The sequence below is a fragment of the Molossus molossus genome, unplaced genomic scaffold, assembly GCF_014108415.1.
Source record: "Molossus molossus isolate mMolMol1 unplaced genomic scaffold, mMolMol1.p scaffold_m16_p_3, whole genome shotgun sequence".
Lineage (NCBI taxonomy): Eukaryota > Metazoa > Chordata > Mammalia > Chiroptera > Molossidae > Molossus > Molossus molossus.
Window position 1 is genome coordinate 65,673,804 of NW_023425366.1, and position 24,601 is coordinate 65,698,404.

Below are 24,601 nucleotides of genomic sequence, written 5' to 3' on the forward strand. Positions count from 1 at the left end.
AAAACGATCTAAAAGAAAACATTTGCATTTTTAAAAGTATGTCATAATATAATAGTCTGTTAGCTATCTTAAGATATCCATTATATGCTAAAATAATCAACAGGCTTAAAAGTATTTGAAATCATTTCTAAAAAGTAAAATAAATTTAAGAAATAAACAATTTAACTTATTTCTTGGTCTTAAGAGAGCATGAGCATTTGTAAATTTAGGTCAGCAAAACTATTCTCAGGTGTCACCACCAGTTTTATATCTAAATTATGTGGCTAAGCAACAAGGTGAGGAAAAGTTGAAAAGGCCATGAAAATATATTTAATTTCCATGAAAAGAGAAATACATAGCAAAGTTTAGAAACATAAAAATTAGACAACCAATGCTGTGTCTGTCTTAATGTTCACTTGAGGCTCCTAAATTTAAAATTATCAAATGTACTTTAATCAAATTAATCATTTTATTGTAGCACTGGCACCTTCCTGTGACATAAGGGGTTTGGGGCATAAAGGCACAAATTCTTCATCAGTGCATTTTTAGTACTGCCTGTATCTCAGTCATTCACACTGGCACTTGTACTACTGCAGATAATACAGATAAAATTCAGAAATCTTGATAACTTTTATATCATGTACATATAATCTTAACTCTAAGAATCAGATTACTTTGAAATGCAAAGATTTTTACAGCCAAGCAACCAGTCCCACTTAGAAGCAGATTAATGGAAGCTTTCTGATAGTTTTAATTACGTAGATTCTGACCAAGTGCTAACTTGTAAAGATATGTCAGATAAAGAATATCAAAATATTCAAAGGGTCTCTTGAAAGTTTTAACACTTTACAGATAACATATGCTTTAATGGTATATACATAAAATAAGAAACATAAATCTGGGGCTATAATGTAGAATTTAAAAAGTAATAATTAAATAACAGGCAAAAAGCTTTCTGGTTAGCATTTAAAAGCTCCACCAAAATAGCCCTGGCTGGTTTGGCTCAGCGGTTAGAGCGTCGGCCTGCATTCCAGAGAGACCCAGGTTAGGTTCCCACTAATGGCAGGTATTTTGGTTGCAGTCTGCCCGGATCCTGGTTGGGTCGTCTGGGTGGCAGCCACTTGATGTATACTTTTCACATCGATGTTTCTCTCTTTCTTCCTCTCTCTCCCTCCCACGCTATCTGAACAAAAAATGGAAAAGTGTCCTTGGGTAAGGATAAAAATAAATACATACATACATATATACATAAATATAAGTTCCACTAAAATAAATAAGCACATTCTTTTTAAACATCACAAAATTATTTACTCAAAAGACATTATTTTCATCCATTATAAACTGATTTAAAGTAATGATATCGACAAAAAGGGAGTGGAGGGGATAAATCTATAGGGAGTTTGGAAATTAAAAAGTGTTAGATGTGCACTTACCAGTTCAACAAAAGCAAGTCCTCCATAGCTATGAGCAACAAAAAATACATTCTCAGCTGCAGATTGGGCTATGAAATGGTCCCACACATAGATTGCATGTTCTTCAGGAGAACCATTTTCCTATAAAAATACAAATATCATATATTACATACTGTATTTAATTACTGTCACAGTAATCAAAAATTAAATTATGTGCTTGCTTATGTAGCATAAGAAAGACAGTTATGACTTACTCAAAATAATACAAAAGGATGACATTGAAAATTCAAATTAGAGAGAATAAATTAGTATTATACTATTATTAAAATATTGCTAAACTTAACTGCTACTAAAATCTTCTGAAACAAAATATTTAAATAAGCACATCTTTGCCAGGCTGGTGTGGCTCAGTGGTTGAGCATCAAGCCATGCACCAAGAGGTCGCCAGTTCGATTCCCGACCAGGGCACATGCCCAGGTTGGAGGCTTGATCCCCAGTGGGGGTTGTGCAGGAGGCAGCCAATCGATGTTCTCTCTCATCGATATTTCTCTCTCTCTCTCTCCCTTCCTCTCTTTCTAAAGCCAATAAATGGAAAAATTACTCAAATAATAAAATAAGCACATCTTTGATGGGAAATCGCATTCTGGGTATATCTGACATATTAAAATATATCTAAGGACATTAGTTGTATAGCAGAAAATTATAGTGGTCTTATGATAAAATTGTAACTAAAAGAATTCAGTTATAATTCTATATATAGATAGAAATTCTATCTATAGCTGAAAATATTTTTATTCTGAGCACATCTAAATTATTTGAACTATAAAATTTTAAGTATCTCTGTAAACTGAAGAGCAGAAATTAGCAACAAATATTTTCTATTTATATTATTTAAAAATATACTTTTAAAAAACAGATTTTCAATACAAATGTTCTTTTTCTAGAACTGTGGGAAATTTAAATATATAAACTCCAGTCCTTCTACACTTCTCCTAAATTGCTAAACCTTAATAAGTGTATGCATGTTGCTTTAATTCCAAAAATTCTATAATAACTCATTTTCTTGTGTTTATTTCTATAGCTGACACACATTGCGGTAAAACCTGGATAATGTGGAAAAGAATAAACAACAAAGAGCTAAATAATACTGCTCAGAAAACAAACTGCTAAAAACTGAATTACAGCATGAAAATGTTTTGTACAATTATTTCTTGGAAGCTTCAACACTAAAAGATTAATTCCCTAAGAATGTCATGGTATTAAACAGTGAACACAATTTATTTATATTTTTCATCTCAGAAATTTTGTACTATCATATAAAGGTCCCTATGAATGGTTTCACTTGCCATCTAAAAGCTGTTGTTCCCTTAAGTCTATCTCTGCCCTAAATTTTTCTACAGAGCTCCAGACCCAAAGTCATTTCATTTTGGATGTCCCACAGATACTTCACCACTTCAACACTGTGCTAAAGAATTCTTCTATGAACCTATCATTATCTTGCTCTCTACCTCCAGCTGAATTCTGAGCTTCATATTTTATTTCCCTTTTCCTAAAACTCCACATATAATCAATCATTAAAATGCTGTTAATTCTGCCCCCAATTGTCTCTTAAATTCATTCACTTCTTGCCATTCTCAATACCTCTGGCTTAGCTCAAGCTACCATCATTTCGCACGTTGATGATGGCAATGGTCTCAAGCTCACTTTCCATGATGCTAGAACTTCCAATTTAAATGCTCTCTAATTCTTTTTTCTTTCTTTTAAAATATACTTTTATTGATTCCTGAGAGAGGAAGGGAGAGGGAGAGATAGAAACTTCGAGGATGAGGGAAACATTGATTGGCTGCCTCCTGCATGCCCCCTACTGGGGATCAAGCCCACAACTTGGGTATGTGACCAGACTGGAAATGGAACTGGGACCCCCTGATGCCTAGGTAGATGCTCAACCCTTGAGCCACAATGGCCGGCTGTCTCTGTCTAATTCTGTAGTGAGGACAACTTTTCAAAAATGCAAATATGATCATGTTGCCACATTACTCACTTGCTGCTTAGAGCCCTTCAAAGTTTCTTCATTACCCTCAGGATCAATTTCGAACTTGGTATGTATGACATTAAGGCCTTTCACGATCTGAACTATATCTCTCACCATTGTCTTACAAAACCTGATGATCAAAAAGACACCCTTTCCCCACCATGAGAGACAAATTCTTTTTTTTTTTTTAATTTTATTTTTGTTATAGGTGTTTCTCCTTTTTTACCCCACTGACACCCCTCCTCCTCATCCCCCCCACCCCATCCCCGGCTTTGTTGTCCACTGGTTATGCATACTGCATATAAGTTCTGTGCTTTATCTCTTCCCTCCCCCCACCACCTCCTCTTCTGAGGGTTGTCAGTCTGTACCCTACTTCCGTGTTTCTGGGTCTACCCTATTCCTCAGACTGTTATATTCATTATATTCCATATAAAAGTGAGATCATGTGGTATTTGTCTTTTTCTGCTTGGCTTGTTTCACTTAGGATAATACTTTCCAGGTCCCTCCATGTCATCTCATAGGGTAAGAGCTCTTTCTTTCTTACAACTGCACAGTACTCCATTGTGTATATGTACCACTGCTTTTTTATCCATTCGTCTACTGATGGACACTTGGGCTGTTTCCAGATTTTAGCTATTATAAATAGTGCTGCTATGAATATGGGGGTACATATATTCTTTCTGATTGGTGTTTCAGGCTTCTTAGGGTATATTCCTAGAAGCGGGATCACTGTGTCAAATGGAAGTTCAATTTTTAATTTTTTGAGGTAACACCATATTGTTTTCCATAGTGGCTGCACCAGTCTGCATTCCCACCAGCAGTGCACTAGAGTCCCCTTTTCTCCACAGCCTCCCCAACATTTGTTGTTTGATGATTTGTTGATGGTGGCCATTCTGACAGGTGTGAGGTGATATCTCATTGTTGTTTTAATTTACATCTCTCTGATGATTAGTGATGTTGAACATTTCTTCATATGTCTCTTGGCCATTTGTATGTCCTGTTTGGAGAGGTGTCTATTCAGCTCCTCTGCCCATTTTTTAATTGGATTCTTTGTCTTCCTTTTGTTGAGCTGTATGAGTACTTTATATTATTTTGGAAATTAACCCCTTATTTGATGTATCATTGGCAATGATGTTCTCCCATACAGTGGATTGCCTTTCCATTTTGATGGTTGTTTCTTTTGCTGTGCAAAAGCTTTTGAGATTGATGTAGTTCAATGTGTTCATTTTTTCCTGTTTCTGTTGCCTTAGGTGATGTATTAGTAAAAATTCTGCTGCGTATGATGTCTGAAATTTTGTTGCCTACATTTTCTTCTAGAATTTTTATGGATTCATGGGTAACATTTGTCTTTTATCCATTTTGAGTTTATTCTTGTGTATGGTGTAAGTTGATGGTCGAGTTTCATTTTTTGCATGTAGCTGTCCAATTTCCCCAACACCATTTATTAAAGAGGCTGTCTTTACTCCACTGTATGCTCTTGCCACCTGTGTCAAATATTAATTGAGCATACTGCCTTGGGTCCATTTCTGGGTTCTCTATTCTGTTCCACTGGTCTATATGCCTGTTCTTGTGCTAGTACCAGGCTGTTTTGATTACAGTCGCTTTGTAGTATAACCTGATATCTGGTGTTGTGATCCCACCTACTTTGTCTTTCTTTTTCGACAAATTCTTGTCTCTGGCCTATATCCTTTGTTTCCAAAGTGACTCCTATACTGTGCCCTCACTTCACTTACCACTTTGACCTACATAATTCCTACTTGTCTTCAGAACTCAAATGAGACATCACCTTCTATCAAAAGTGTTCCCAGTAATGCCCAAGAATAGGTAATGTCCTACAACAACACTGTGTGCATGCTCCCATGATTGCACTGAATGATTTCTATTGCAATTGCTTGCTAGATTATCAAATTCTTGAGACCAAGAGCTACATCTTATTCATTAGATCTTAGGGTAAGAAATAAATAATTTAAAAAAATATTTACCTTTAGGATGATTACTTACAACCTTGTAGTCATATACTGAAATACAAATTTTACTGCAAGAACAGATATATATTGGGATAATCCAGACAAAACCCAGACATCTGGTCTCCCTAGTTTTATCTCACAATGAAAAATATGTATATAGAATATATTCAATAATACTGTGATAACTATGTGTGATGCCAGGTGGGTACTGGAAATATCAGGGGGGAGGGGTACACTTTGTAAAGCATATTATTGTCTAGCCACTATGCTGCACAACTAAAACCAATACAAAATACTGAAACTGTAATTGAAAAATAAAATTTTCAAATGTAAATATACCCATTTCCAATTCCTACTCCCAAAATGAAAGAAATTTAAAAACAACATAGGAAGACAGATAACAGAGTTTTACATGCTGATAGTTGGCAGAACTAACAATTTTAAATACCTGTGATGGTCCTAAATATTCTTCGATGTATGGACAGAATGAAGACATATAGGAGGTTGGATTATTCTGTCCCCACTAGGCCCTGTGCTGGAACTGGATGTGTAAGGATAATAATAAGGAAGCCATGACCCTGGTCTTTAATGTGTTTGCAATTTCATAGGGATGTTACATAAAGATATAAGAGGCAGTAGTATGTGAGAAGTACTACTTTCTCTACTCCCGAACACACTGTCTTGACACTAAGTCCAATGGGCCCATTATATATACATATGATCTGACCTCAGTGAGGTTCTCCCTGCTTTCTTCTCATTCATCATTCTTCTTTGAGAACCTACGTGTCCCATCTTTTCCATCCCCCCCTCAGTTGGGTCCTCTTCAAATAGATTCCTGACTAGTCTCATTTCTTCTAGTCTCTCCCTTCAAGCCTATCTTTCCAGACTTTCCTCTCACTGTTTCCTGGGACCTTATTTAGGCTCCAGGAGAACCTGGTTTACACATTAGCAGTCTGCAAACCCTAGAAAAAGCTATATCATGAAATTTAGTCTGGGATCTCATAGGTAACGCAGCTCAGATAAGACAAAACCCAAAGGCTGGGAGCACTTCCAAGGTGGCATGTTCAGTAATCCACATATATAAAGTGATAAAGACTATAAATATTACTCAGGGTGACAGCAGAGTGAGTGGAAAGAAAGGGATGGAATGAGTCATTATAAGGAAAGAATCAGCAAAACTTTGTGAGTCCTAGGATATGAGAGAAACTGCCAACTAGGCCCAAATGACCCATCCATGACTAAAGAAGAGCTAAGAACCAACAGTTCTTTCCACTGTGAACATATAAAGACTACTATTTTAGAGATTAGTATTATAGCCAAGTCTTTTCCTCCATACTCTAGGGAGACACTATCTGTTTATTAATGGTCTGTCAGTGTAGGAAAAAGAAACCAAAAGTATCCATGTGCCTCAAGTACTTAAATATTTTCAGCCTGACTCTATGAACATTAAATTATTCTTTAGTTCTAGGTTTTAAAACAGTATGTTCTAAAAAGTGAGATCAGATTGAAAAAATGTCTACAATATACACTTAGGAGGTCTTCTATATGCACAACTAAATAATTACACAAGACTATTTGGGTGTCACTTGACAGCTGTTAACCCTACCAAACACAGGGTAAAAATGACAGTTTGCCATCAAGGCAGCACCAGGTGTTCCTTTTAGGTGGGAGCCTTGCAGCAGTTCCTGTAGCAGCCCACATGGACTTCCAGGAGTTACTCACTTTGGCCATGGGGTGCTAGTTCAGGAATGAGGGAAACAGACTCACCTTGGGCAGACATATGAGTTATCCTAACTTAAAAGTTGTATACACTACAGAAGCCAATATCTCTTACAACTCCATAGGCATAGCTTGCAGGGTTCCTGTCTGTAAAGAACATACCCAATTGCAAGAGTTACTACCCTCAGAGAAGATCAAAGCTAAGGTATTATTCCTTCTAATCCAGTTTACCAATCAGAAGTAATTTTCTACCATAGACAATGTTGCCTAGCAACCACCCACTTAGAGTGGATTGCCATGGTATGCTTCCTATAACCCCTTTTAGTTATATGGTACTCATTTCCTGAGCTGTCTGAGCATCGGCCCCTACTAGCTTTAAGTGAGGCACTGTCTAGGTACTATTCTCACCCAAAAAAAGCTATCTTGCCTAAATTAACAATCCCAGGTTTGAGGCAATTTACACCCAATGACTGTTTGAGATTATGTAGATCTATAAGGGTCCTATTTCTTGCCCCAAGGCAGGATATCTCTGAAGAGCCAACCCAGATGCAGAGATCACCACAGATTTAGATGTGGCCTTTGCTGTGACTGTATGGCAGGGTAGTTCAGAGCATTTTCTTTTCACTCCACAGGGGTGGATCCCAAGAAAACTCTCCAACAAACTTTCTGCATGTAATTTCAAAATCTGTTACCTGGGAAACCCAATTTAAGACACTATTTTATCAGGTGTCCATGGACATAGAGATAGAAAGTTAATTGAAGGTCAGATTCTCATATAGATGGGGAAAGGATTTTGGTAACCTTTGATACACAACATCTTACAAGAAATATGTGGAAAGTATGTATATTTATTTACATGTATTAAATACTGCAAAATATTGTCGGCTCAAGTTTACCTGTCAGCTCTACCATTAGTCATGGTAGGTTAAAATAAATCCTGTACTATTTCATTGGTTCTTCTCTATCCTTTTATTTCTCTAATCCGCCATGTCACTTCTCCTTCCTTCTAGAATATAAGGTTTTAAAACCAAATCTGAAGACAGATAATCTTTCTGATTCAAACTATAAATACAAGGCATGTTATAGGAATTTAATAAATGACTAATGATACCAGGGCTACTGGCAATGATACTGTTGATAAGATATGAAGTGCATTTCAAAAACCAAGATAAATAAGTATTTAAACTCCATTTAGGAATCTAGCTTTTAATAATCTGGAATGTGGCAAATGATTGATGCGCAAAGATGTTCATCACTGTCTAACTTAGAAAAGCAAAAATCTGGAAAAGCTTAAATGTCCAGTAGTGCAAAAATAAATATTTAAGTAAATTATAGCTTATCTGTCTAAGAAAATATTATGTAGAAAATATATGTTTTAATTTTATATGTGGTATAATTTTATTCATCTAACTTTACATGTGGTATAATTCACTGGGAAAAGGCTTGAAAAAGACTAGATGAAATAAAAATATTAAAAACAGTCAAGCTGCCTATGGATTTTGGGATTATGAATATTTTCTATTTTTAGCTCCTTTACATTTCTCTGAACTTCCCAAAATTTCTACAAAGTGCATGTTTAAAAATTTTTTTTTTCTTTATTGATTTTAGAGAGAGAGGAAGGGAGAGGAAGAGATAGAAACATCGATGAGAGAGAATATCGACTGGCCACCTCCTGTGTGCCCCCAACTGGGGATTGGGCCCACAACCTGGGCTTTTGCCCTGACTGGGAATCGAACCCGTGACCTCTTGGTGCATGGGTTGACACTCAACCACTGAGCCACACCGGCTGGGCCATGTTTTTTATAATAAAACAAGTAAGTCAAAAATCAAGTCCTACTGCCCTGGCCAATTTGGCTCAGCAGTTAGAGCGTCAGCCTGAGGACCAAAGGGTCTCGGGTTCAATTCCTAGTCAAGGGAACCTACCTGAGTTGAGAGTTTGATCCCCAGCCCCGGTCGGGGTCATGCGAGAGGCAACCAGTCAATGTGGTTTTTTCACATAGATGTTTCTCTCTCTCTCTATCCCTCCTCCCTCTCACTCTATCTAAAAATAACTGGAAAAACATCCTTGGGTGAGGAGTAACAACAACAACAACAACAAATCAAATCCTACAGAATGAATACCTCTGGCTTCTTAGGGAGAACTGGCATCTGAGAGCAGCATCTTTGTACTTTCATGTAACAAATTCTAATATCTGGTCTGAACCCACTGTGCATTTACAAGCAGCAAATCAAATGGGCTGTTTCAAATAGGTTTAATTAAGAGTGAAAACTGATAGCTGAAAGTTTGCTAATAACTGAAGAAAGGAAAAAGCAAAACAATTAGAAGAGCACACAGAGCGCAGTAGCCTGAGATATTTGTTACTGAGCAACGTAAGGGTAATACTGCTTCCACTGATGGGAACAATAGTGATCCTGAATCATGAAAAGGAAGTTAATGATGCTGTGTGAATTCCATTTTTTGAAGGACTAGTGACATACAATTAAATAGTTTTACTGAAAAAATTTTTAAAAAGGTGATGAACATAAACCTTAGCTATAAAAACTTGGGCTTTGTTATGTGACTATTTCCCAAGGCTTTCACAAAATGATGGCTTTTTATTATTCACAGTGTTTAAGAGAGCCAGATCCCCATCATTTTAAGATGTAACACATTCTGCCAAATATTTACTGCCTCCGACAACAGTTAAGCACAAAAATGGTAGCACAGGAATTAATATACCTGAAGTGGTTTTTAATATATATTTCTGACATATTACATTACTAAAAATCACAGTTTTTTCAATGAGGTGACGCTGTTTCAAAGTAAATTTGTGTCATTCCAACCCTTAGCCCACACTGTGTCCACAATCATTATTTATTTATAAGCCATAATCAGGCAGGTGTATATTACCAGCAGTGTATTTTGAGACTAAACAGATTTCAATAGGAAAGACTTTCTAATGTGCCTCAATTACAGAAATGCAAACATACTAAATCTATTCTACAGGTTCTTCATGAATTGCACATTAGAGTGCATTTTGTACTGAGTAACTTCAAGCTGGAAGATTTTAAATATGCAAATGCACAAAGTGCATGCAAAGAAAATAAGTAAATCCATTAATTAGAATTTGCTGGTGGCAGAATGCATAGGATATTTACACTGTGGAATTCAGCTGTATTGAGAGTACAGGTTGAATTTCCTGATGTACTCTCTTGCCTTCATTAATCGTTAAATGCCAAACAGAAGTGATGCAGTAACCAAAGCCTTATCAACTATACCAGATTCTACTACCTAGGCATTGCAAGGTCTGCATTTATGATGGACTACCTGAGCTGATAACACATGGAATTATCTAAACAACATTTGCATATTTGTGTAATTATTTTCTAAGGTTAATTAGCTCCTGTAAAGCATTTCGCCCTTTGAGACTGCTTACAGTGACAGGTTCACATACTTTCTGAACCAATGCCAAATCTGACAGATTTTTCTTTGGCTTACCTGTTGCTACAAAGTTATAAAATAAGTGTGCTCCTATAATACATACTTTAAACATATAACTGATTTTAGGGAAAGTAAAATAAAAATTTAATAAATTTAAGGGCTTTTAAAATGCCCAATTTTAAAAATTAAACTTCAAGATGATTTTATTTTACTTCATATAATTCTTTCTGTGATTATATAGTAAGCATATCTATTAAGAAAAACTCTTTATGAATAATAAAACCCACCATTTTTTACTTCAACACATATTTATGTCATTAATTTCAGTTGTGTCACGTCACACACACACACACACACACACATACACATGTACTCCCCCTCCCCCGACTCCACACCAGCTTCCCTTAGTACTACCATTGGAGATAGCAACTGGACAAAGAATACAAATATAAATCTTAACCTTATTATGATAAAATTTAAAAATAAAGTTGTTTTATTTATAAAGCTAAGATTTTTCATTAAATAAAAAGTAGCTCAATAAAATCCCAATGGGAGACAGTAAGATGAATTTATGAGGTAGCAACAATGTAAGTTACCATTTTGCACCCAAACCAACCCACAGGTATAAATAAGATGAAAGAAAATTTATATTTTTAGGAATTGGTCAGTAGGATAACTTTCCCAAAGAAATGAAACACAAATACCATATGCCTAACCCCAAACGACAGACAGAAGGAAATTTGTGCTTCAGCTTTAAACTTTTAGATTATTCTGTTAAAGATTCCTTTGTACATGAATAACATATACATTAGCATGTACATTAATATAGAAAAAAACATTTGTAAAAACACTTATGGTTAAAATATATTTTATAATGTCACATGAGATATAATTTAATTTTAATCCAGTTAAATGGCTTGGTTTATAATTTTCATTTTGGCTTATTTTTAATGTATTATGTTTTAGGAAGTGTATGCATTTGTGTTTAATGATGATTAAAGTACCAGGAATATAAATGAGTGCATAAAAACAGACAGTAGAGCACATATATAATGGAAACATCTTCAAAAATAAAGAGACATTATTTGGTCTCTAAATATTTATTGAACCATAAGAAATCACCAATATTAGACATTTTTGACCTTAAAAATGGCAATTTCATAAGATTCAATTTAACATTACGAAAATAGATAAAAGAATCTGTAAACAAAAGACATCTTGAAACTAGAATTTTTTTTCCTACCTTTTAGGTATCAAAAGATTATTGACAGCCATCAAGCTTGATGACAGAGTCAAGGCTACATTACTTGTCAATATAATTATATTAATGCATTATAAATGGTTATGAACAGAATAATGAATACTGGTCAGTATTCAGAACCACATCAAACACTGGAATCTAAGATATTTCAAGCTTAACATATCAAAAGTAAACTCTGCACTGACTCCTTACTATCTCTTCTTCCTTTCGTCTTTCTCATCTTAAGTGGTAACTACATTCACTCAGTTGTTCAAGACAAAAATGTGGGTGATCCTTGACATCTTCCTCTATCTCTTATATTTATCCAACATATTCTCCCAAATATTGCTGGAATCCATAAACTTCTTTCAATTTCTACTCTTACTTTTCCAGACTAAGCTATCACCATACCTTGACCAGGACACTGACCACCTGGACTGGTTACATTCTTTTTCTTGTTAATCTTTACAATGACTTTATGACACAGATATGCCAGAAGTCCCAATTTACAGAGAATAATTAATTTGCTCAAGTTCATACAACCAGCAGACTACAAGCTACCCTGTCTAGTTTTAGCATCTGAAGTTCTATGCTATGCTACCTCTTCTGTTAAATTGTTAACAAATGGCTGTGATACTGGGCTGACATAAAACCTTCTCTTTTCATCCGTTTGGACATAACGTTTAAACAACAATCAAATACCAAGAAGTCAGTAAAAAAATAGATAAGCAAATAATCATGGCCCATTATTTATTGAAATGCTGCCAAATGCTTTGTTATTGGGCCATAATTGCCGCAAAATGGGTACAACCTGGAATGAGAGGCAGAAAGTGCTGGTAGGATACTTAGATTCAAAAACTACACTCCCGGGCATTTCCAACCAAATAAACACTGATGATCCCATTCAGTTTCATAAAATTTAGGCTTTCTTCTCTTAGTATAATCTACAACGCAATCACAATAATGCTTCTATCGTACATACTAAGGCAAGTGCAGTGCAGATCTAAATAACTTACAAATGTTAAAATCATTTAATCCTAAGAACAATCCTATGAAGTAGGTACTATTATTATCCCTATAATGTCTAACAATAATTGTCCCACCTACACAAAAGCCTCAGCTCCTACAGAGTTTCCCAAATTGGGGCATGGAGATCAGGCACTAAATAGTCATTGGAAGCTGCTATCCTCCAAGAAGGAAGCACAATCATAGGCATGGTGGTTCTCTTCCCTGGAAATCAGTGACAGGAGAGAGGGATTTGGGGCATCCTTGGCTGCAAGAGCTGTCAGCCAGCAACACTCACTGGAGATGTGGGAATGAGTTCTTCAGTCTTGATAGGGTGAGGGTTTGCGCTACAGTAAAACTACACCATTACTGAATAATGAAAAGAATGACATGTAACTTTTGGAAAACAAACTGCTTCATTTCACAAAGAAGGTCTTTTTTTGAATGTGAACTTGGACCACAATATAAGCTATCTACATAAGCAACACTCTTGTACCTTTTTCTTAAAGACCCTTATCCATTTGGTTCATTGCTACAAAGAGCAGCAAACCTTGGTTATGCTTACATAGAATGAAGGATAGTAAATTTGTTTGAACAAAGCAGTAGAAAGTGATTCAGGTTACAGATATGGAAACAGATTACCTAGGTTTGAATTCTGGCTCTGCCATATACTAGCAATTTTCTTGAGTAAGTTTTTAAATCATTCTTTGCCTGTTCATCTGAACATATGTTGAGACTGGGTCATCAAGAAAAGGTTAAATTATTTTCAGTATGTTCTATCTACAAAAGTAAGGCATTACATAGCACATTTTATAGAAATTTACGGGAGGAGGAAGGGAGGTAATCTTCAGGGAAGCAGGTATTTCCTGGGGGCCTTGGGGAGCTGAGGCTCTTGTGTAGGCAGGGCAATTATTGTTAAACATCAGTAAATCACATGTAAATGCTTATGATTTGATATCCCTGCTTTGTAAGACACATGTTAACCAGATGGAAAGATTATTTATTTACAATTTTCAAAGACAACATATTCATTCGTTCTCTCTCTCTCGCTGACTTAAGTTTTTATCCAGACAGTGTGACACAGAACGAGCTTTATTACTTGGAGTGGTTCACTATTCTCTTGGATGTCCATGTTCCTCATTTGTACATACGAGGTTAACTTGGGAGACCTCTAAAACTATACCTTTTTCTGATAAAACAGAGCAAAAACTTTGGGAACAAAGAGAATCTGAGTTGTTATTCTATAGGGAGGGAGACTGAACTGAGGCAAAATAAGAAGCCCAACAGCACATAATAGATGTTTAATTTCTGTCAGGATATATTACAAAGATGTAACAAAGTTATTTATATATGTCAAATAATTACTTGCTTTGTCATAAGCCAACTTCTGAAAACACCTTAAAATATACTAATAACATAATAATATTAGTTCAAACATGTTATAATAACATCTCTGTTGTGATAAGACCTGATTTAGTCCAGCAAATGTGGATATCCTAAATTTGTGAAAAATGAAGACAAGGTAGCACTTCTAGATTCATTTATTAGAGGTCTATTTCATCTTATGATTTTAAATCTAGATATTAAATTTTGGCTTTCAATTGACATTTTTAACCTGTTCCTATTATAGATTTGAATTAGAAATTATTTTACTTCAATAAGAGAGATCCCCAGGAACAGGACTGTTGGATTAAAAGGTTTATGCACTTTTTAGTTTTATGTTACTAGACTGCTCTCTCACATTCCCATCAGGCTATGTGAGCAACCTTTTCTTTACATCCAGCCAACAACAGGTATTATAGCTGCTTCAAATTTTTACTAATTAATTTTGTTAAGAGTTGTAAATATAAGTACTTAGACATGAATTTCCTCATTAATGGAGATGTTAAGGAATTATTTACTAAAATAAAAAAAGGACTTAGCACAATATACTTTTTCATGAAATTTTGTCTGTGTAGAAGTAAATTTACTGAAATAGTTAAACAACAACAACAAAAAAACCAAACACCTTTTAACTTGTCCCAATTAGTGCAAAATATTTAATTAAAATATCTATTTTAGAAGGTTTCTATCCTAAGAAAAACATTTTACATACTGTAGACCTAGATTTCTCACCATCTAAACAATTAAATTGAAAATTCAACACTTTTTTGGTAAAATAAATTGGTATATTTTATCAGCAGTTCTGATTTTAAAACAAGAGTAAATATTTTCTTCATTGCATCACAAACCCAAAAACAGAGAACAACTTTACCATGCTATTGTTAACATTTCCTATGTATAGCAAACAAATTCTAATTTACTTATAAGCAAAATATACAAAAAAACCCAAAAAAGTCATGTTTATTTTTATATACAGAAAACACTGCATACATTAAAATACAAAATTCTTAATATAAAAATAAGGGCAAGGACTATATATTTTTTATTATTATTACAGTAATCATAGTGCTAACTTTTATCAGGTGGTTACTACTTAACCTGCTTTTGATAAAACACTTTACATGTATTAACTCATGCAGTCCTAGATTCACACTATGAGGTAGGTATTATTATAGTTCCCACTGCATGGATAAGGCACAAAGAGGTTCAGTACTTTGTTCATGTTCAAACAGCTCATAAGTGCATTCAGGATTACAGCACAGGAAGTTTGAGTTGTAAATCCCTGCTTTTAACCCTTGAGTTACCCTATCTCTTCCTTGATCTTCTACCTTCTACAATGCCACAAAAGTTTATTTGTAAAGAGTCCTTCAGTTTTAACTTGCACTTAAATGCTTTATAAGAAATGCAATTTAAAAGTCTAAAGACTTTTCTAAAAGAATTGAAGGATACTTACTTAACTTCTATTAGCAACATGATGAAATCATTAAAACTAAAATTAAATATCCAAAATGAAAAACAAAAAAAAAAGAGATCAATTAGTATGTTCAATAAAGACATTCTAGAATTTTTAGCTTGCTTCCTCTTTTGAAATTCAAGTATTATTTCCTTGTTCTCTTTGGCATCATTAATCAAACCACATATACTTTCTCTATAGAATATGTAATTATTTGAGAGTAATTCACAAATAACAAGTCTAAAAATTAGAACATCATGTAATAAAGTAATAAAGTATGACTAAGCATCAGATTATTAACACATAAAATTTTAAACTGAAAAGATGAATGATAAAGAAAAACTAGTCATTTTAGTAACCCAGGCAATCTCAATTTTAGAATCACAGAACAAAAGGTTTCAACGAATTCTCATATACTATAAATATTATCAGGACTAGAATGTCACACAGTGACCTTGCTAGCACCTAACTCCTTTAACAGTATTTGGAAGTGCATTGTTTCAAATCAATAACTAATTAACAAAGTACAAAAGGAGTTGCACTGTTTCCTTAGCTCCTTGTTAAAATGGCTTTTGGCAGCACATGGGCAGAAAGGTCGCTTTTATGACATCTCCAGGAGCCTTTCAACACCCTGCCTCTGTCACATTAAATTACTTTTAGCAATTGTCATAAGTTAAAACAGAAGCACATTTGTTACAGCAGGCTGTCATAATGACATGGTGAGTAGTTGTTTTGATATGAATTTCTTCCACTGACCTTCTATCACATCTTAATTTTTGTGGTTGACCTAACTGGAAGATTGGGAGCACATCTTAACTCAGAAAGCACAGACCAAACCTTGGGGGTCTTGGGACAAGACACCAACAAATAATTGAAAAAAAAAATTTTCCACAGACACTTTGAAAAGCAGAGACTATAAAACAAAGGAATGTGTAACTTGGAAATTAAATTTGAAACGAAATTATTCTTAACACAAACATACAGAATGTAAGAAAAATTAAATCTTCTATTGCTTTCATAAACATGAGATTATGGGATCATCATCATACCGAACCAAAGGAAACATGCAGAAATAGAATACTATTAGAAAATATTAAATATTTTAAAAGGTAAGTTTCAGTAAGAATATATATTTTATAAATCAAGATATATATGTCTTCTACTTAATAAAGAGGCTCTGTTTAAAGCACCATAACTTTATAATATTAATTACTAATCATTCCTAATCAAATAATATTCCTTATAAATCTGTATTAGAATAGAACATTAAAAAACACTCATAATTGAGGATTACAATACTTAAATAAATCCAATAATAGGTGGGATAGTATTTTGAACAGTGACTGACATATGCAAATTTTGTGTCAAAGGTAAAATATTTTATATTTGATTTGTTTCCTATTGCTATAAATCTACTACATTCTTCAGCTATTTTAAAATTTAAGAGAACTTCATGGAAAATGAAAAAAATTACTAGGTAAAAACAAGGCCAGCACAAAAGAACAAATAAAATAAAAAGGCATGCCATTTTCAAGAAATCCTAAACCCATGAAAATAGTGCTATTTGCAGCTAACATTTTTCAAGTGCTTACTCTGAATTAGATATTGTACTAAATGCCTAATATGTTCTAATTCATTTAATCTTCCTGATTCCCTGGGCAGTAGCTAATATTATCTCCCTTTTACAGATAAGGCAACTGATACTTAGAGAGCTTAAGTCAATTGCCCAACATAATCCAGCTAGTGGAGTTTCTTTGACATCAGATCCTATAATCTTAAATTAACCCTACAGTACTTTTTATATGTGTGTACACACACACACACACACACACACACACACACACACAACCATGCTCTGTTTAAACTCCCATAACTTTATAAAATCAGTGAAAGTGATCTTCAGTTCCAGTTCACATTATACCTGAAGAAAAGGCCAGAGTTTTTTTTTTTATTTGATTTGTATCTAGAGAGCAGGTGGCCTTATAACCAGAGCTTCCAGTGCAGTCACAAGCAGCCATGAGGATATCCAGCAAGACGAGGGTAGGCATGTGGGCATTTATGAGGTGGGGAATAACTAACCTGCTAAATATCTGATGGGGGCTTTCCTGTGATCAGGTGCTACTGGAAGCAGAAGGACTATAGACACTTGAGGGCCAGGGAAGCTTGCTCCTTCTGCTTAGATCATGTCATTGAGTCTTCTCCACGGAATTGACTATGAGCAGTTAAGTTTTATATTCTTAATCTATAGTAAAGGAATTTATATGCTCTATTATTTTTCTGAAACATACCATCAATCTTGTGACAACTGTGATCTAAAAACTAAAATTTTGGCTCTTTTAGGAGTGTCTAATCATGATTATTTGCAAATGTGCTATACAGCAGAATGGCAAGATTAATACAATGTATATTTATTATTTGGAGTCAATATGAACCTTATTTTTCCCAGAACTATACACTAACCTTATTAATTAAATGGGCAAAATGTTCCCTCAAGATAAGTATTGTGAAGGCAACTGGCACAGTGGTAAGAAAGTTCCCATTTAAATAATTTTAATTCCAATGTTTATAATACATGTTTTAAATTAAATCAATATATTTTGAATTAATTACATTTGTGGCTAAATATTAGAGGTTCTAAGTCCTTAAGAATTTTTTTCCTCTAAGAGTATATTCTGTAGCACTGAAAGATTATCACTAAAACAATACAAAGTAGAATTCACTCATTTTGTCAGATGATCTCAGTTAAGTATTTTTATATGTCAGAGTGTTGCAGACAACACAACTGACTGATAAAACGGAATCTGGTATTCCTTTGCCTTTATTGAAACCAGTAGATAAATCTTAGTAAAGCAGCTCATTTTGAGGATGGTAGAAGAGATTATTTAAATGAGAATGATTTCATTATTACATAGAATCATAAAAGTTTAGAAATTATGGCCTCCCACTTATCTCCATACCTATCCATTTTACAGAAGAAAAAACTGAGCTCCAGAAGTTCATTATTTCTCATTGATCACTGCAATCATGTCATTGGTTAAAATTTCAATTCTCACAAAGGTATGAACACTAACATATCTTACATTACATTTTAAAATAAATCTTTCAACTACATTAACTTCTTTATTTATTTTAATTCTTACCTGAGGATATTTTTCCACTGATATTCAGACAAAGTGGGAGGGAGGGAAGAAGGTAGGGAGGGGAAGAGAGAGAGAGAGAGAGAGAGAAACATCGATGTGAGACACCGATTGATTGCCTCACATACGACCCTGACCAGGAGTGGGGACTGAACAACAACCAAGGTACATGCCCTTGATCGGAATCAGACACGTGACTCTTTGGTCCACAGGATGCCGCTCCAACCACTGAACCAAACTGGCCAGAGTCAATTACCTTAATTCTTGATTCTCATTACAATCCAGTGGAGGTCCTGGGAGACCTCTTATATCCCTTCCTTTTCTTTAACCCTCATCTAATCAATTAGTATATCCTGCTCATTGGTCATCCTAACACTATTTTTAAACTGACACTCAAACTACTTCTAAAGGCCATCATTTCAATTGCCTAGGAAGTAAAATTAAGTACACGTGTACTGGGAAATGATAGCATAAAAAGATTAGCAGTGAAAGCTGAGATAGTTACAAAGATATATTAGAAAGCCAAACAATTGTTATAAATATAATTATTTGCCTGCTTGCAAATGTAAAATAATTATTCTAGAAAAAGAAACACCATATGTAAAAAATGATAATTTCTATAACATAACATTATGTAAATAATGATAGAGATGGGCGAAGGCAGAAAAAGCAGAGGAGAGAGATAAATTGTCGTGGTAGTGCTAGTATAACAGAGCTAAATTTTTAACCTTAAATTGCTGTGTAGGGAAGAGGAGGATAGAAAAATAAAACAAGGGCTATTACTACACTGAAGCATTGCCAGATATAAATGTACAATAAAATCTCAAAGATTGGCCCGGCCAGTGTGGCTCAGTGGATTGAGCATCACCCCTTGGACTGAGATTTCCCAGTTCGATTCCCAGTCAGGGCACAGGCCTGAGTTGCGGGCTTGATCCCCAAAAGGGGGTGTGCAGGAAGCAGCAGATCGATGTTTCTCACACTGATGTTTCTATCTTCCTCTTCATTCCTATCGCTATAAAAAAATCAATATAGAGTAGCGAAAAAATGGCGGCGGAGTGAACGGAAGCTACACAGACCGTCTCCCAGAACCAAACTGGAATTACAACTATAACACAGACAAATCGACGGGAAAAACCAACAGAAAAGCAGCTTGTGAGGACCATATAACGAGGGACACTGACTCCATCCCGGTAGGCTTGCGAAGGCGCGAGACGGGGCTGGGAGCCCACGGTCAGCATCTCGGCAGCGGCCTTATCTGGGAGCGGCGCCCTCGGGTCACACTCCCAGGCGGCTCCACAGCGCAGCCGGGACAGAGGCTGAAACAGCCACAGCCACTCACCTTGGGCTCCGGCAGAGGGACGGCAGACTGGACTGGAACTGTGTGGGGACACTCGGGATTTGGAGGGCGCTCAGAGCTTTGGCAGCCATGCAGGACGGTGGCCACATTGCTCCTTCCCAGGGCTCTGAGGAGAGGCAGCAGCCCCTCCCTCGGAGATCCAATCCCACCCTGTGGGCCATTGAAGTGCTAATTGAGGCTCACTAACAACCAGCATCTGCCCCACCCTCGGGAAATCCCCTTCTGCTAAGCACCTGAGGGAGCTTTTCAATCAGCTGACAACCCAAAACTCATCAAGTAACCTAGACTGCTAGCCTCCAGGCAAAAAGCTAGAGGATAACAGTACCTTTCCTGGGCAGGCAACTTTAACCAGGAAAGTAAGACTTGACAGTGGTGTTCAACGTGGGTCCTCCCTCGCTCATCTAAACACAGGAGAGGGAGCCACAAACAGCAGAACACCAACACCCACAGGGAGAACTTGACAGGCTCCAAAGCCCACAGTGATAGCCAAAATGGTGAAACACAGAAACAGAAGCCAAATGAAAGAGCAAGACACCTCCACCGAAGATGAGATCAATGTGGAGCAATTAGGCATGTTAACAGAGCTAGAATTCAGAGCCATGATCTTGAGAAAGCTGAACAGCATGAGTAAGGACATAGAGACACTGAAAATAAGCCAATTGGAAATTAAAAACCAACAAGAGATAAAAAATGACATATCAGAAATGAAAAACACATTGGAAGGTTTAAAAAGCAGAGCAGGGGAAGCGGAGGCCCGGATCAGTGAATTAGAAGACAGCGTAGAAAAAATCAACCAATCAGAAAAACAAAAGGAAAAAACTATTGAAAAACAGGAAGACAGCTTAAGAGAACTATGGGACAACTGGAAACGTAATAATATTCGCATCATAGGAGTCCCCCGAAAAAGAAGAAAATGAGCAAGGGATAGAGAATATATTTAAAAAAATAGTGACAGAAAACTTCCCTAATTTGGTGAAGGAAGAAGGCATTCAAGTTCAAGAAGCACAGAGAGTCCCAAGTAAGAAGAACCCAAACAGGCCCACACCAAGACACATAGTAATTAAAATGCCACAAATTAAAGACAAAGAGAGAATCCTAAAAGCAGCAAGAGATAAGCAACAGGTTACCTACAAAGGGAACCCCATAAGGCTTTCAGCTGACCTCTCACAAGAAACACTACAGGCCAGAAGAGAACGGCATGAAATAATCAAAGTCATGAAAAACAAGAATCTGAATCCAAGACTACTCTACCCAGCAAGGCTATCATTCAAAATAGAAGATCAAATAAAGAGCTTCCCAGACAAAAAAAGGCTAAGGGAATACATTAGCACCAAACCAGCACTGCAAGAAATGTTAAAAGGACTGCTGTAATTAGCAGTAGAAATGGGAAGAAAAATAGAACCACACTAAACAAAAATGGCAATAAATAAGTACATATCAATAATCACCTTAAACGTAAATGGATTGAATGCTCCCATAAAAAGACACAGAGTAGCTGATTGGATAAGAAAGCATGACTCATCTATGTGTTGTTTACAAGAGACCCACCACTCAACAAAAGACTCATATAGGTTGAAAGTGAAGGGATGGAAAAAAATTTTCCAAGCAAATGGAAAGCAAAAAAAAGCTGGGGTAGCAATTCTCATATCTGATAAAAGATTTCAAAATGAAGACCATAACTAGAGACAAAGAAGGCCAGTATATAATATTGAAAAGATCTATCCAACAGGAAGATATAACCTTGATAAACATATATGCACCCAATATAGGAGCACCAAAATATATTAAACATCTTCTGGAGGACTTCCAAGGAGAAATTGATAGGAATACAATCATAGCAGGGGACTTCAACACCCCGTTGACAGCACTGGATAGACCCTCTAGGCAAAAAATTAGCAAGGAAACAGAGACTCTAAATGAAGCACTAGACCAAATGGATTTGATAGATATCTACAGAGAATTACACCCCAAAACCACAGAATACACATTCTTCTCAAGTGCACATGGGACATTCTCAAAGATAGACCACATGATAGGACACAAACGAAATCTCTACAAGTTCAAGAACACTGAAATCATATCAAGCATCTTCTCAGATCACAATGGCATGAAACTAGAAATCAATTGCAACAAGAACATGCAAAGACATTTCAACACATGGAGGCTAAATAGCATGTTATTAAACAATGAATGGGTCACCGAGGAGATCAAGGAAGAAATTAAAAACTTCCTGGAAACCAATGAAAATGAACACACAACAACACAAAATCTATGGGATGCAGCGAAAGCAGTTCTGAGAGGGAAGTTCATAGCACTACAGGCCTATCTCAAAAAACAAGAAAAATTTCTAATTGAATATCTAACCTCACAACTTAAAGAATTAGAAAGCAAACAAAAAGAAAACCCCAGAGCAAGTAGAAGGAAGGAAATAGTAAAGATCAGAGCAGAAATAAATGACATAGAGACCAAAAAAAAAAAAAAAAAAACAATTCAAAGGATCAATGAAACAAAGAGCTGGTTTTTTGAAAAAATAAATAAGATTGATGGACCCTTAGCTAGACTCACCAAGAAACAAAGAGAGAGAACCCAAATACACAAAATCAGAAATGAGAGAGGAGAAGTAACAACCAACACCAGGGAAATACAAAAGATCATTAACAACTACTATGAACAACTATATGGCAACAAATTCGACAATCTAAGCGAAATGGACAAATTTCTAGAAACACAGTCTCCCAAAACTATTCCCGGAAGAGATAGAAAACTTGAACAGACCAATAACAACTCAGGAAATTGAAGAGGTAATCAAGACTCTCCCAGCAAACAAAAGCCCAGGCTCAGATGGCTTCACGGGGGAGTTTTAGCGAACATTAAAATAAAAACTGACACCCATTCTCAAACTATTTCAAAAAATTCAAGAAGAAGGAAGACTTCCAAACACGTTCTATGAGGCCAGCATAATTCTAATTCCAAAACCAGAAAAAGACACTCCGAAGAAAGAAAACTACAGGCCAATATCCCTGATGAACATAGATGCCAAAATCCTGAACAAAATATTAGCAAATTGGATCCAGAAATACATCAAAATAATTATTCACCATGACCAAGTGGGATTCATTCCAGGGATGCAAGGCTGGTACAATATTCGCAAATCAATAAACGTGATACACCACATCAACAAAATGAAGAATAAAAACCACATGATCATATCAATAGATGCTGAAAAAGCATTCGACAAAATCCAGCGTCCATTTCTGATAAAAACACTCAGCAATGTAGGAATAGAGGGATCATATCTCTACATAATAAAGGCCATATATGAAAGACCTACAGACAACATCATACTCAATGGACAGAAACTAAAAACATTTCCATTAAGAACAGGAACAAGACAGGGATGTCCACTTTCACCACTCTTATTTAACATTGTACTGGAAGTCTTAGCCACAGCAATCAGACATGAAGAAAAAATAAAAGGGATCCAAATTGGAAAGGAGGAAGTGAAACTGTCATTATTTGCAGATGACATGATATTATACATAGAAAACACTAAAGACTCCATCAAAAATCTATTAGACTTAATAAATGAATTTGGCAAAGTAGCAGGATACAAAATTAACGTCAAGAAATCGACGGCATTCTTGTACACCAATGATGAACTCACAGAAAGAGAAACTGAAAAAACAATCCCATTTACCATCACGCCAAAAAAATTATGATACCTAGGAATAAACTTAACCAAAGAAGTAAAGGACCTATTTGCAGAAAACTACAGGTCATTGAAAAAAGAAATAGAGGAAGATATAAAAAAGTGGAAGCACATACCCTGTTCATGGTTTGGAAGAATTAACATAATTAAAATGTCCATACTACCCAAAGCAATCTATAGATTCAATGCAATCCCCATCAAAATACCAACGATGTATTTCATAGAACTAGAACAAATACTTCAAAAGTTCATATGGAACCAGAAAAGACCCCGAATAGCCACAGCAATCTTGAAAAAAAAAAAGAACAAAGTAGGTGGGATCACAATACCAGATATCAGGTTATACTACAAAGCAACTGTAACCAAAACAGCCTGGTACTGGCACAAGAACAGGCATATAGACCAGTGGAACAGAACAGAGAACCCAGAAATGGACCCAGGGCAATACGCCCAATTAATATTTGACAAAGGTGGCAAGAGCATACAGTGGAGTAAAGACAGCCTCTTTAATAAATGGTGTTGGGAAAATTGGACAGCTACATGCAAAAAAATGAAACTAGACCATCAACTTACACCATACACAAAAATAAACTCAAAATGGATAAAAGACTTAAATGTGACCCGTGAATTCATAAAAATTCTAGAAGAAAATGTAGGCAACAAAATTTCGGACATCATACAGAATTCTGATACATCACCTAAGGCAACAGAAATAAAGGAGAAAATGAACACATGGGACTACATCAAACTAAAAAGCTTCTGCACAGCAAAAGAAACGATCATCAAA

The 24,601-nt window shown here is 35.6% G+C and overlaps 1 protein-coding gene across 28 annotated transcripts in view; it reads right to left on the reverse strand.

Annotated features, from left to right (window-relative positions):
- Positions 1-24,601, reverse strand: part of FAM172A (family with sequence similarity 172 member A) — a 419,901-nt gene that overhangs the window by 188,257 nt on the left and 207,043 nt on the right. For all 28 annotated transcript variants that reach the window (XR_004961727.1, XR_004961726.1, XR_004961728.1 and 25 more), the window contains one exon: positions 1,413-1,532. Coding sequence is in view for 24 of the 28 variants with exons in the window: in XM_036280332.1 (XP_036136225.1) it covers positions 1,413-1,532 (120 nt within the window). In the remaining 4 variants the exon portion in view is untranslated. The remainder of the gene's footprint in view (positions 1-1,412; positions 1,533-24,601) is intronic.